The sequence below is a fragment of the Chionomys nivalis genome, chromosome 3 (genome assembly GCF_950005125.1).
Source record: "Chionomys nivalis chromosome 3, mChiNiv1.1, whole genome shotgun sequence".
In the NCBI taxonomy this organism is placed as follows: domain Eukaryota; kingdom Metazoa; phylum Chordata; class Mammalia; order Rodentia; family Cricetidae; genus Chionomys; species Chionomys nivalis.
Window position 1 is genome coordinate 85,772,922 of NC_080088.1, and position 14,291 is coordinate 85,787,212.

Below are 14,291 nucleotides of genomic sequence, written 5' to 3' on the forward strand. Positions count from 1 at the left end.
AGTAATCCTACGAAGTTTGTCATCTAGTTTTATTTATTATTTTTTGCAATATTATCGTATGTGAGTCCCACAACTCTGAGACCAGACTGTGCATATATGAAGTAGAAAAGGCACTCACAAATCCAAGCATGCTTCCACATCAGCTATCACTAACATGAGAGGAACTCATTTGCCTTGGCACTGCAAATCTAGAGACTGGACCTCTCGGTGTTCTATTTGTTTGTCTGTCTGTTTGTTTGTTTTGAGATAGGGTTCTCTGTGTAACAGCCCTAGCTATCCTGGAACTAGTCCTTGTAGACCAGGCTGGCCTCGAACTCACAGAGATCTGCCTGCCTCTGCCTCCCAAGACTGGACTTCTTAGAGACGATAAGATAAACACATCTAATTCTCCTCAGCTCAGGCTAAACTCACCTAGCTGCAGGTGGTAGACTATGAAGCTACAGATATGTGGCCATAAACTGACCCAACAGTTATTCTAACATTTGAAATTCAAGTTCATCTTATCAAGCATCCACTATGGGCCAGGCACAATTCCAGGGGTTGTGAATAAGTATCATTCAGACAAAAGTCTCTGTACTCACAGAAGTTATACTATAGTGTGCACCAGATTTGGGGGGGGGGGTAGAGAGGAAACGGACAATAAACATATGTAAATCATATATATATATATATATATATATATATATATATATATATGTCCGTATATACGTACACACACATATATTTAAGGCAATAAGATTATAGAAGGAAAAACCTTCAGGGAAGGGTTTGGAGAAAGGGCTTGCAATCAAGTTAGAAGAAATGATAGGTATCGTTCACCTGCATATTACTCTAGCGCTTCCTGCACATAGGTATGATTCATTGACAAACTCATGCTTTCATCTTTCTGAGTTTACAAGTGTCAGCTGATGCGTATGCAAAATCAGGTCATTATGAGCTCTCAGCCCTCTTTGGGCTTCATTCTTTTCCTGTGTAGAACAGACAATCACTATGCACACCTTCCTTCATTCCCTGCAAACAAGGATACTCTTAGCCTCCATAGAGTTCATAGTTAGAGCCAGTCAGTAAACAAGGCCATCCCAGCTTAGTGAATGACAAGTGCTATGAAGGAACACTTCTAAAGAAAGGTGGCCAAAGCAAGGCATGGTTTTGAGGGTATAAGACTGTTTCAGAGGGGACTCTAACAGGCTGCCTACAAGGTGGTCCCGAGGCTTCCACTACCCAATGTTCCCTTCTGGAGTATGACCACACTGATTCGCATTTAACGTCAGGACTGGTGAGATATCACTTCTGAGATTAGGGTATACAGAGATTTCTATTGCTGTAATGAAACACCCATGACCAAAATCAACTTGGGGAGGAGGAAAGGGTTATTTCATTTCACTCACAATGTTATATCACAGTTCATCATGGAAAACGGGGTAGGAACCTACAGGCAGGAGCTGATGGAGAGATCATGGAGGAATGCTGCTTACTGGTTTGCTCCTCATGACTTGGCTCAGCCTGCTTTCTTTTCTTTCTTTCTTTTTTCCTTTCATTTTCTTTTTTCTATTTTTTTTGTTTTGTTTTGTTTTAAAACAGAGTCTCACTATGTAGCTCTGGTTGTCTTGGAACTCACTGTGTAGACCAGTTTGGCCTTGAACTCATAGAGATCTGCCTGCTCCCACCTCTTGAGTGCTGGGATTAAAGATGTACACCACCACCATCCAGCTAGCCAGCTTGCTTATAGTACCCAGAACCACCAGGCCAGGAGTGGCACCACCCACTATTGGCTGGGTCTTCTAATACTTCACAGTCTGATCCTATGAAGGCAATTCTCAATTGAGATTCCCTCCTCTTATATGACTAGAGCTTGTGTCAAGTTCATAGAAAACTAGCCAGGACAATGATCAATGGTACAGTTACAATGACAGATACACCCATAGATAACAAGACACAGCCTGTGGACATCATTATTTAACCACCATTAACTGGCTTGACCAGCCAATACAACAACAGATGACATCTGAGAGTGTGTATCCACTAGGAATTGTGCTAAATATTTTAATTAATTTATTCTTTATAATAAACCTACTGAGTGTTATTATTCATGCAGTTTACAGATAAGGAAACCAGAGGTTCAGAAAAGCCTAGTCACTAACCCATATTCACAAACTAGGAAGTGGTAGAACCACCAGGCCTTCTTACCTTAGAGTTCTCACTCTTGGCCATTATATAATACTGTCCTGAAAAAGAGGGCTCTACAGAGCAGACTCTTCTGCCCTTGAGAAGGGAAAGAAACTCAAGTCCACATAGCTAAGCAAACTGGTTTATCTCTTCCTCCTTAGATATTCTAGGCAATTTTATTTTCTCATGAGCTCTTTATATAGATTGTAGGCCTTTCTTTTTTCCTTTCTTCCTTTCTTTCTTTCATCCTTCCTTCCATCTTCCTTTCATTCTCTCTTTGTTGTGGAATATTAGTTGAAGATGTGATATATTTATTTATACTGTGGAACATTTAATCTGTTCAATGATGCAAAGATGTGTTGAGTTCTTTTATATAGCATTTGGTTAACTCTGTGAAGCTGTGTTAACTTTGCCTGCCTAAAACACCTGATGGTCTAATAAAGCAAGGCAGGAGCAAGGATAGGCAGGGCTGGTAGGCAGAGAGAATAAATAGGAAGAGAAGAGTGGAAAGGAGAAAAGAAAAGTGGGAAGGAAAAAGTGAGAAAAAGGAGAGAAGACAGCAGGGGCCAGTCACCCAGCTATTAAGTAAGCCATAGAGTAAGAAGTCAAGAAAGGTATATAGAATAGAGAAAGATAAAAGCCCAAAGTGAAAAGATAGATGGGATAATTTAAGAAAAGCTGGCTAGAAACCAGCCAACCAAAGGCCAGACATTCATAAGTAAGAATAAGTCTGTGTGTTTGATTATTTGAAAGATGGGTGGCAAGGCCCCCAAAGAGTAAGAGTAAAAACGAACAAACTTAAACCTACCATCTTCCTTCTTTCCTTTCTTTTGAGACAGGGTCTTTCTATGTAGACCTAGTTGGTCTGGAACTTGCTCTGTAAACCAGGCTGGCCTCAAATTCAAAGATTCCTGCCTGCTTCTGCTTCCCAAGAGAGAGCTGGGGTTAAAGTGCATACAGAATGCCCAGCTGGAGCTTTACTTTGATGCCGGTAGAAAAGGTTATTTACTGGAAACAGGAGTTATTGACTAAGGCATACATATGGTTATGCAGTTTATGATCACTGGCCTAGATCGAGGCCTGGCTTCCGACCAGCACTCCAGATACCTGGCACTGTACCAGGTGCCCATCTGCTACAGACCTTTTATTGCTTTGCGTCTTCACCTTTAAGTGTGGGAAAGACTTTGAAAGCTCCAGCAGAGTCTTAATTTCTTTTTGAAGAGGAAAAACCCAACCCACCTATTTTTGATTGTTATGTATATTCTATTAATAGGGATGCTATTTCAGAATGGCTTATTTAGAAAAGTTTTAACAAACTGGGAACCTACCATACTTCTTTCCAGTGCTCCCTGGGGCTAAAAGAGTCACAGAAACTACTGAGTTTTCGTTTATTCCAAAATCTTCACTCAAGAAGACACATAAACCAATCAATTTGCTCAACATGCCTAACAATATTATAATAATCAATTAATCACTAATATTGACTGACTGCATGCGTTTACTGCCTCTCTGGGCCATTAGAAACTAAGCTGCATGCAGGTCAACTTGTTCCCTGCTACATCCCTGCGCCCCTGTGCTCAACAGTTATTGAACAAATGAATGAAATGATTTTATATTCTGAAGACAAGGTGAGCCAGGCTGGCCTCAAACCCTCCATCCTTCTGCCTCAGCTTCTTAAGGGCTGGAACTAGCTTTGTGTACCACCATGCCCAGCTGGACTGTTTCCTTCGAAGACAACCACATGGTGTCAACAGGCAACAGCAAGGCTCCTCTCTCTTCCTACCCCCAAGTGTTACACCCAGAAGCCCTGGATTCTCATCGTCTTTAAAAGATGCCAATTGTTCTGACATGGTTGCCAGGGAGATGGATTTAGTGCAATTGACTCTTTAACTCCAACTAGTAGGATACACCAGGGGAGAGGTTAATCTTGCCTTACTGGTTTTTAGTTGTGAGGGAATGGCTGAAAAACCTCAACAGTAAGTGAACATGTACATAGGCCCCAGAAGTTTGGGTTCACCTCCTACCTTTCTCTCTGTATCTTTACCATGATATAGGATCTAAGTTTCTTCTCTAGAAATTTCTTGTATCCAATGTTATCAAGTCTCCAGTCCTACATCTATGTTGGTAGTCCATCACACCTGCACTATGATATGGTCTGAACTCACTGCTGGCTCGACTGTTTTCTGACACTCACCCATTCTGCACACAGATATAGGATGAAAACCCATCATTTATGGAATATATTGACTCAAGACTCATTATTGCCCGCTCACCTTTGGTGGGGGTGATCAAACTCTGGACCTACATAGGCTAGGGCAGGAATTCTACCACAAAGCTGCAAGTGATGCATCTCATTTACTTGTTTTGAGCATGGTCTCAACAAGCTGTTCAGGCTGAGCTTTGAACTTACTCTGTAGTCCAGGCTGTCAATGAACTTGAAGCCTTCCTACTTCAGTACTACTTCCATGCAGCTGGGATTATAGGCATGAGAGAGTGCGCCCAGCTAATAGCTCCTTTATACTGCAAAGAGGAAAGCCATATCTTTGAACGTTGGTATTTCTTTCACAGTCCACTAGCTTCAGTATTGCAAGAGTTCCTGGAAAGCAGACTATGCCTACCTTCTTTGCTGTCCTCAGCACCTAGGATAGACTGCAGCTGTCAGAGCAGGATGGTGCCCTGGAAACAGTGATTGCCTCAAGCCTGCCTTATCTGTTACATTCTATGTTCCGAACTTACCTATGCAACACCACACATTAGCACAAAGTCTTCTTTTTCATATGTACAACTCATCTGCCCTGCCCCAAATCACAGAAGCTTTGTTTGAATGACTCATTAGACTCTCGTGTCCATCATTTTTCAGGGTGGGGCTAACAGGTGCATACTTGCTGGTAGACAATGTGAGGTTCAGTGTGGGCTGCGTGTGACAAGCATTCCATCCTTGAAGTAAAAGGACCTACACAGCAACTGTACCACAGTATCTTATAAAATCTAAAAGAAATAAAATATTAAAATTTGGCCTGAAAAGGGAAAGATCTGGAATCTTTGAAAACAAGCTGATGGATCTGGTGGCATCTCTTAGGGGCTCTAACTGAAGGATGTTCCAAACAGCACCTGAATTTATAACCAAAAAATGACTTTTGTCTAAGACATGGAAGACTATAATCTTTTTAAAAAAATATATTTGTATTAGCTGAGTATGATGGCATCACAACCTTTAATCCCAGCACTCAGGAGGCTGAGGCAGGTGGAGCTTTGTGAATCTGAGGACAGCCTGGTCTACATAGTGAGTTCCAAGACAGCCAGGGCTACATAGACAGACTTTGTCTCAACCCCCACCCCCAAATATTTTTAACTAAATTTTTTCAAATATATCTTGATTATGCTTTCCTTCTCCTGGAGACTACAATCTTAATAAATGAACTGAAAAGGGTGGTCAATCATGGGTCAAAGAATCTGATGTACTTTCCTATCTCTTGAAGTGCAGGATGTTCTGGGTCACAACTAAATGGATCACTTTTTATGTAGACACTTTTCCTTCTCTACAGAGATACTGCACAAACCTGTATTACGTCAATTAGGGCACTTAGATGTTACTGCTATATATAATTTAGAACTAGTTTGTAAAGTGCTTTGAAAATGGCAAGCGCTAAGCCAAATACTCAGAATTATTAGATATTAAAAGCCTTTGGCATGTAGGCATATTATTTAATGATTGGCTCTTTAGAGGGCACAGGATTTTACAGCTGAACACAACTTCTGATCTTGAATCATTAACACTGCAGTGGTTTGAGTGCAATGTTATTAGAGAGTAAGATAGTGAGGTTTTTACTCCCCCCATTTATATAAATAAATGATTCAAGTCCATGTCTGTCTCCCACATTCTTCTTCCTGTCCTTTCTTTCACGGCCTTGAACTCATTATGTAGACCTCAAACTCAGTTTTATCTACCTCTGCCTACAGGAATTAAAGGTGTGCACAATCACACCGAGCTCCGGCTCAACCCTCCTTCAATTCCTACTGACTCCAGGCAACAATTCCTTCCACACATGCAGGGGGAGGGGGGAGGGGGGTACATGCTCCTGATTACACTCTTTTCTCCCTTCACCCATCTGCCTTCAAAAGATATTTCATTTCATGTGAACCTGTTTATGGCCACCCTAAACAGATTCCGACTGCATGCCCCAGGACTGGTGGTAATTAATCCTTTACTGCAACGATACTGTGAGATGTGGTGCTCACTAGTGGAACACTTTCTGTGTACTAATTGGGCTCCCCCACCCCTTTTCTTTTTGGTTGTTCGAGACAGGGCTTTTCAACAGCCCTGGCTATCCTGGAACTCACTCTGTAGACCAGGCTGGCCTCAAACTCAGAGATCTACCCATCTCTGCCTCCAAGTGCTGGGATTAAAGGTGTGAGCCACCACCGTCCAGCTTAATGGGCTTTCTTACATCTTCCAAGATTCCTTACTTTTTGAGATTGGTTTTCTAGAATCTTTGCCACCCTAGATATTCTTTATCTTTATATCCCGACTCCAAACTTTCATCATCCCTGCTGCCACTTAAACACCCCCTTCTAATGGTTGTGTGCATTTTATCTTTGGAAAACTCAAACCAAGCCATTCCTCAGCAAAGTCCTCTCCTTAGATCCCAAAAGAATGCTGCTACCCACAGCCTAGTGACCTTGGTGCTAACTCCAACAGACACTGCCCCCAACCCCCGTTGCTCAGCTGACTTACTCAATCACTTCCCCTGGCTTCCACGGCTCCACTTTCCACAGAATTTGCCATCTCATCAGTTACTCCTTTCGCCACACTTTACCACTGAGGTTGTCCAAGGCTTGGTTCTTGGGCCTGAAAGACTTTGGGGCACCTTAGCATTACTGCACTCCCCTTCCTGGGAATCAGGACGCTGGTAACCAACCACGTTTGCACTGGAGCTTTGAGTACTTTCCATCCCCTTTGTAGTCTTTCTTCAATAGATCCAGACTCTGGAACGGGGGGAGACGACCTGCAGATAACCTGCAAGTGTTCCTCCTTGTTCAACCAACCCCGCAACCGCCATAGCATTGATCAGTTAAGAGTTAGCTGACCATTAAATGAACTAGTCAAAATAGTTGACAAATGATTTCTGGACTCTCCCTTTTGATTCTGTACTACCCCCTCCCTGATTTTGTGGGTTTTTTCCTTTAAAAGAGCCTGTAATAGACAAAGCGGGGTCCTTCTCCTCTTGAGGCTTAGGGACCTCTGCCATGGCAGAATAAAAATTCTTCTTGCTATTGCATCAACCGTACTGAGAGTGTCTCTTGGGGCGACCTCCTCCTTGGTGGGGCTTTAGGGCCCAACAGGCCCTGTCTTTGTCACTCTGCAGCCTTTGTTGACTTACAGCTTTATGATTAGGACTCACAAAGTTTATTTTTAGCTTAGATCTCTTCCATGGCCCTCACCTCATGCCTACAATAATCACAACAAAACGTCTGACTTCTTTTAAGCTCCTGGTAGTAATTGGCCCCAGTCCTAGGTGGAAGATGGAGTCATGTTTGTGTGACTTCCACATCCCGGTTCTTGAGGACTTCACCCTTTTCTGCATTGTTAGCTTAACACTGTTCTGGGACACCTTGACTCTTCCAGATTCTATCTGCTTCTAGTCTGATTTTGCTACATCTACCCCATCATCCCACACTGTAATCAAAGCAATATATCACTTCAGCTCCTTGCCACCCAAACCCAGAGAACGGAGTCTTCTCCTTCTGGCCTGCTACAAACACTAAAACATGCAAATCTTTCAATTCTGCAGTCTTTAGGACCAGTTCACATTGTCCCCCAAGCACGCATTTGCTCTCCCCGCTACCTTGCTACTTCCTTCTTTCTCTATAGCTCTGGACAACCTTCTCTTTCTGCCCAAAGTAGTTCCCTACTTGACCCTGAATTTGCTTCTTTTAGAGAATTTAGACTTAAAAGTTCCTATTGTCAAACTGGGTGTGATAGGAGACACCTTTAATCCCAGCACTTAGGAGGCAGAAGCAGGTGGATCTCTGCGCTTGAGGCCAGCCTGGTCTAGAGAGTGAGTTCTAAGACAATCAGGGATATACAGAGAAACCTTGCCTTGAAAAACAAAGTTCTTACTGTTATCTGTTCTCAAGGCCTAGTACAATGCAGACACTCAGCGAGTGCAAAACTATCTTTTAAAAAAGTGGGCCAAGTGCGGGAAATATAGGCTCTTGGCAGGGTAGAAAAGGTCAAATTTAACTAAAAGTTTCCATATCTTAAGTATATCAGTGATGTTTTTCTGAGGCATGCTTTTGTTATGCATATTTAGTCTGGTCTTCAATTTGCCGTTTTCCCACTTCAATTTCTTCAATGCTGAGATTAGGTGTGCACCATCATCCCCAGCAGACAATGAAGTTTTGACTGAAGACCCCAAAGCACAATGCTCTAGAGAATGGGGTAACTGGGCTCAAGGGCTCCAGATATGTAGGGTGAAGTAACACTTGGGTAGGATACTTACAAGACAGGACTGAAGAGAAAAATAGGATGAGCCAGGCGGTGGTGGCGCACGCCTTTAATCCCAGCACTCGGGAGGCAGAGGCAGGCGGATCTCTGGGAGTTCGAGACCAGCCTGGTCTACAAGAGCTAGTTCTAGGACAGGCACCAAAGTTACAGAGAAACCCTATCTCGAAAAACAAAAAAAAAAAAAAAAAAAAAAAAAGAAAGAAAAATAGGATGATTCTTGGATGTGATATACTTTGCTAATATTTTAAGTTTCCAAAATGTCATTTCTTCCATACAGATCTCTTCCTCCAAGTTCTGACTTTCTATCAATAGTATCTCTTCTATGTAACCCTGGGCTCTATTTGCACAACCACCTAAGGACTGGTAATGTTACCTGGTAATCCCAGTTTTTCCAATAATTAAAATTGGGGCAAGAGTAGACAGCTCAGTTGGCAAAAGACTTGCTGTGAAAACTTCTCTAGAACCCACAGACCTAAACTGCGTAGGGTGCTATGTAGGTCTGTAATCCCAACACTCAGGAGACACACAGGTGGGTCCCTGGGGCTTTCTAGTAGGGTAGCCTAGCCTAACCGACAAACTCCAGTCCAGTGAGATTCTGTCTCAAAATCTAAGGTAGGGCGGGGAATAATAACAAATGCCCTTAATACCAGCATGTGGGGAGATTAAGGCAGAGGCAAGGTAGAATCTATGAGTTTACAAAGTCAAGCCAGTCAGAACTATTTAGTGAGACTTGTCTCAAAACAAACCAAGCATAAATAGGTAGATGGTTCCTGATGATCCATGTTTAAGGCTGATCTCTAGCCTCCAATGCACATGAGTTGAGTATCCACATGAACATGTCCACACACAACATAATAAAAACTGTTTGGTTTACTTGTCATAACTCTGTATTTCATTGGTGCTCAAGCAGTAAACAGGTATCTATCCTACAAATGTTACGAAGATGGAGCTTGAGACCAATTCAAATTCTCGTGAAAAATTATAATTCTTAAAGTGTTCTTCAAGCCATCCTCACCCTTACTCAGTCTATCAATCATATGAAATGATGCATTTACATTAATAAAAATCCAGGGCTGGCAAGATGGCTCAATGTGTAAAGATGCTTGCTGCCAAGCCTGGTAGAGAGAATCGACTCCCACAAGTTGTCCTCTGACTCCCATATGTGTGCCATGGCATGCTTGTGCACAAAGTAAAACGTAAAAAAACAAAAACCAAAAGCAAAACACAAGTTCCCTCTGCCAATCTCTTTCCTGCATTTTTAACTACAGTTTATGTTCTGTTCCATCTCCTCTTTCCTCAGCACTTCAATCATATAGAAATGAATAACCCTTTAATATCTTGGCCCAATTATCTGTTCACTTGCAGTGTTGGTTCAGTTAAGGGGTGACACCATTCTTGGGGGATCACCTATGTGCAAGGAAGAGAAACCACTCAAACTAGTTTAAACAAAAGAGAGAATTTATTAGGCAAATATACTTGCAGAGATTCCAACAGCTGTAACGGGTCAACAGCGGGAACCACACCTTTCTACAGGACAGAACACGCTGCAATCACACACTCTAGTTCTGGGTTCTGCACCATCATGAGGGTGGTCCTCCTTGTAACCTTGCATGAGGGACTAGACTGTGGGTTCACTTCTGCTTGCTTTTTGATCTTTATAATCCTTTATGCTGGCCTCAAACTTGTCAAGCACATGTTGGCAGACATTCATGAGCTCATTCAGGCCTTTCTGAAACGGTTCGACAGCTGGAAGTGTACCCCGTGTCTGAATTCGCAAATTAATTTTGCTCTCTGAAGGATGGGTCGTAGTGTAACCACAAAATTCCACTTCCGGGTTCTTCATAATCATGTACCGCAGAGAATTTCCTAGGGTATGGTCCTCCTCGTGCAATACAAATGTCACACACTGTCTATCTGTTCCAGCTGCCTGGACCATTTCCAAGGCTGTCTTCCTCTCGCCTTCAGCCATTGAGGTCTTCAATCCTGATATTTTTCTACACACACATTTTTTTTTTGTAAGAATGAGATCATATGGATTTTGTGATTAGCTTTTAAAGATTCACTACCTCATTTTCCTATCTCCACAGCATCTATCCATAAATATTTAACTCCATTTTCTCTCTACTCCATTTGACCATGTATATTGCCCACAAGGGGCAAAAAACCCCACAAAGTTAAATGTTTGCAAAATCTTTCTTTGAATAGAGCAAAAGAAAAGAGGCAGAGTTACAATAAATAGGATAGGCCCTGCTGGAAGATGAAAAGGGAGTTGACAGGCATAAAAAAACACGATTATTTTAGCATAAAAATGGCAACCACAAGTTATCAAGGTGACAGGCTCAGTTACGGCTTCCATTTGAAAGAGGTAAGGAAACTAGTAAGCGAAAGGAAGTGAAAAATTTAACAGGAGGAATCTGGCGAACAGAGAGAATTTACGAGCAGTGTGAACAAGCGGAGTTGCAGGAACTTTAGGCGACTTAACACGCCAGCACCGCCCGGTGCGTGACCTTACACGAGGCAGTTCTAACGGGGATGGCAGTTTGGCACTTAGAGCTGGATTCCCAACTTCTCTCCTCTCCCGGATGGCTAGTAGCCCTCTGAGCTTTTCTGGATAAATAAGCCCACAGTTTCTCCTCCCTCTTCCCAAACTGGCCCCGCTCTACTCTAGATCCTCCCTTCCTCTGCGCCTCGGGTTAGGCCTAGCCGCCCCGCCGGGCCGCAGTCGGCCGCGTGCCCTTTCGCTACCCGATTCGCTGGCCCGCCCCACCACCCCCGCTCCACTCTTCCCCCTCCAACTTTACCTCTCCAGCTCCTGATCCTCTTCCATCGCGGGGCGCGGGGGGCGGCTCCAGGAAACCCTCAGGTGGTGCTGGCGAAAAGGACGCTCTTCCCCATGTCGCGAAAGATGCCGGCGAAGCAGGAAGGAAGACACCACCGACGGAAGGAGCGGGTGACGGAAGGAGGGGGGCGGAGCCGCAGCGGCGCGACAGGGCCCGATTGGGGGGGCGGAGCGAAAACAGAACACGCCCCGGCCACGCCCCTGCACGGGCAGGCCCGCTCACCTGGAACTGCGGAAGCTTGGCGGCTGCAGAGCACCTGCTCTCCCCGTGTGCTGGCGAAGAGCACTGTCCCTCGCCTGTCGCTCCAAGACACCTACTATTTAGGGTCGGAGTTGGACCTCTGATCTGCTAGACGCTCCAGGGACGGGACTGACCCGGGGTTGGCTTTTCCCCGGACTGGAGTCCTCCGGAGCCTTTCATAGGGCACCTTGCAACCTTGAAAAATCAAGAGATTTGTGTGCAGAGCTGACATTCCTGACCACACTGTGGTTGACAGGGCGCAGTTTTCTCCCTAGGGTGCAAATGCATAGCTCCATTAGGTGCAAGGGCAGCGTTTCTCTTTCTTTTGGGAGAGAAGTGTGAGTTTGGAGCATCGCCCTCCTTCCTCAGGAGCTCACGCTGACCCGCAGTTCCTTTTTCCTTTGATCCCAAGGAACCGCCCTTCTCTTCCCCTAAGGTGTGTCCTCCCAGCTCCCACCTGACTCCGGCCGGGCTGGCTCCCCGCCCCACCCCAGCCGTTCGCGCACACCTACACGTCAGCCGCCCCGCGCCACCTGTTCTCCCTCAGCCTGCTCCGGCAGTCCTCCCCTCCCTTCAGCTGTCCCACGCCCGGCGCGGCGCTCCGGGGTGCACGCAGACACTTCCCGAGCGTCTTCTCTGTGTCTAAAGGGAGAATCCGGCCGGGAGCGACGGCGGAGGGCGGAGCGCGCTCACTCTAACTCGGGAGTGACGGGCAGAACCGGCCCGGCCCCTCGAGCTTCTTGATTGGCCAAGATGTTTAGAGCCCGCCCTTAGCCCCGCCTTTCCCCGCCATTGATTGGCTCAGGTGCGTGTCGGGTTGGCCCCCTGCGTTCGCCCCCGAGGGGAAAGGCAGCAGGGGCGGTTGAGAAGTGAAGTCTTGGCCGGACTTTGCTTCTCGCCAGGAAATCGGCGGCGGCGAGTCCCGGCGGAGCGGAGCCGGGCGGCGTCCTCGTCAGCGCTCCCCCGGGGAGCCCACCGCTTTCCGGGAGTGAGTTACTTCGCCCCAGGTGCGGGCAGGGATGGGGTGTGGCGTCGGGATACGGGGAGCCCCCTAGGGAACCGGCCGGGGGCCGCGTGGAGTCCGGCCGGGCCCGGTGCGGGTGCCAGCTCCGGGCTCCGCGATGCGGGTCTGCGCGGCGCTCGCTGTTTAAGACCGGGAGCTTCGGGGACGAGTTCTTGCACTTCGCGACTGCACGTTGTCGGGAGCCAGAGCGGCGCTAGCTAGTTGCCCTCTGGTTTTGTTCCCTGGAAGGGATGAACGGAGATCCTCCTCCCCGCCCCAGCCTGTTGCGGGAGAATTCTCACCTTTCCCTTCAGGCTAGAGACAGATTTGACATGTTTGGGGGGGAAGGGGAGGATCATTTCCAAAATATGCATCTCGGTTTGAAAGCATTTGCGCACGAAGCACCGTTTGGGAAACACTGTTGGCTTTTCGAAGCTTTCTGCCACGTTTCACACAAGGACTTTTAAATGGAGTGGTATAGTATTCCCGTTTACATTTAAGATTGTGTGTTTGCTTGAAGCCTAGGGGCACTTCCGCATGGCTCTATCGAATCAATTTTTCTTTTCTCACAGTGTAGCCCTGGCTGGCCTGGAACTCACAGAGATCCGCCTCCCTCTGCCTCCTGAGGGCTGTGGGATCAGAAAGACGTGCGTCCCCACACCCCGCCAATTTTTCTTTAAAAAAAAAAAAAAAAAAAACCACAGAAACCAATGGCAAGGACAGTTGGAGGAATCTGTGAGCTCCAGTTTATCCAAACTGCCTTCACTTTAAGAATGTCACATTCTTGTAGTCACAGTACTTAGAAATTGGCCTCCTTCCCAGGACACATTTTGCTTTTTTCTCTAGCCTGTACAGTGACACAGCACAGATGAAGTTGGATCTCAGTAGGTCAATTCTGTTTGCTTTGATAGATTTGAACACCCTCCCCCACACCTTTGGACAAAAGGACTTTGGCAGGTAAAGAAGGAAGGTGGGGGAATCTAGTGTCCTATTTGACTGTCCGATCGTTGTTGAGCCAGAACTAACAAGGTTTTGCCATTTCAGCCTGTCCAAATTCCACGTGAGCTTTCCATAGGGGTCAAATGTAGGCCAAGTCAGAGCCACACTAGAATCACATTGCTTTTAATTCAGTCCACTGTTCAATTCTAATTCTGTATTTTGTTTCTCTAATCTTCAAGTTTGAACTCTTTCATTGGATATACATTTAGTCATCCAGTGTCTTACAGCATGCCAGGAGTTAGTTGGATTGTTTTTGTTTTTGTTTTCGAGACAGGGTTTCTCTGTAGCTTTGGTTCCTGTTGTAGACCAGGCTGGTCTCGAACTCACAGAGATCCGCCTGCCTCTGCCTCCCGAGTGCTGGGATTAAAGGCGTGCGCCACTACCACCCAGCTACCTCAGAGAATTTTGAACAAAGTGATATGGGAACTTGAAAGTAAGTATATCTGCCTAGAAAGTGTCAGAGAAATCCTAGGCGATCTTCGAATTGGTATGGGCTTTCTCCAGGAATGCTTATGTCTATAGAATGTGACATTAA

General features: G+C 45.4%; 3 protein-coding genes across 4 annotated transcripts in view; 1 reads left to right on the plus strand and 2 right to left on the minus strand.

The window, feature by feature from the left end:
- The window catches only part of LOC130870682 (protein POLR1D-like), a 36,056-nt gene extending 24,448 nt beyond the window's left edge, over nt 1-11,608 (minus strand). Inside the window, exon 1 of the mRNA XM_057763409.1 lies at nt 11,476-11,608. Within this exon, the coding sequence (XP_057619392.1) occupies nt 11,476-11,501 (26 nt within the window). The 5' untranslated portion in view covers nt 11,502-11,608. The remainder of the gene's footprint in view (nt 1-11,475) is intronic.
- Nucleotides 10,118-11,601, minus strand: LOC130870681 (DNA-directed RNA polymerases I and III subunit RPAC2). The gene is made up of 2 exons (XM_057763408.1): nt 11,476-11,601; nt 10,118-10,668 (listed from the first exon to the last, which is right to left on the minus strand). Exons 1-2 carry the CDS (start codon nt 11,499-11,501, stop codon nt 10,293-10,295), a joined length of 402 nt encoding a protein of 133 aa, XP_057619391.1. The 5' UTR covers nt 11,502-11,601; the 3' UTR covers nt 10,118-10,292.
- A 1,020-nt stretch (nt 11,609-12,628) lies between the features above and the next one.
- The window catches only part of Lnx2 (ligand of numb-protein X 2), a 62,678-nt gene continuing 61,015 nt past the window's right edge, over nt 12,629-14,291 (plus strand). The window contains exon 1 of one of the 2 annotated variants that reach the window (XM_057765976.1): nt 12,629-12,761. The gene's annotated coding sequence lies outside the window, so the exon portion shown is untranslated. The remainder of the gene's footprint in view (nt 12,762-14,291) is intronic. The other variant, XM_057765977.1, reaches the window with a different exon arrangement.

Excerpts from the sequence above, each read along its gene's own strand:
- LOC130870681 (XM_057763408.1), bottom strand. The coding sequence starts at position 11,501 with ATGGAAGAGGATCAGGAGCTGGAGAG. Across the intron at positions 10,669-11,475 it reads GAGGATCAGGAGCTGGAGAG|AAAAATATCAGGATTGAAGA; the intron begins GTAAAGTTGGAG and ends ATGTGTGTGTAG.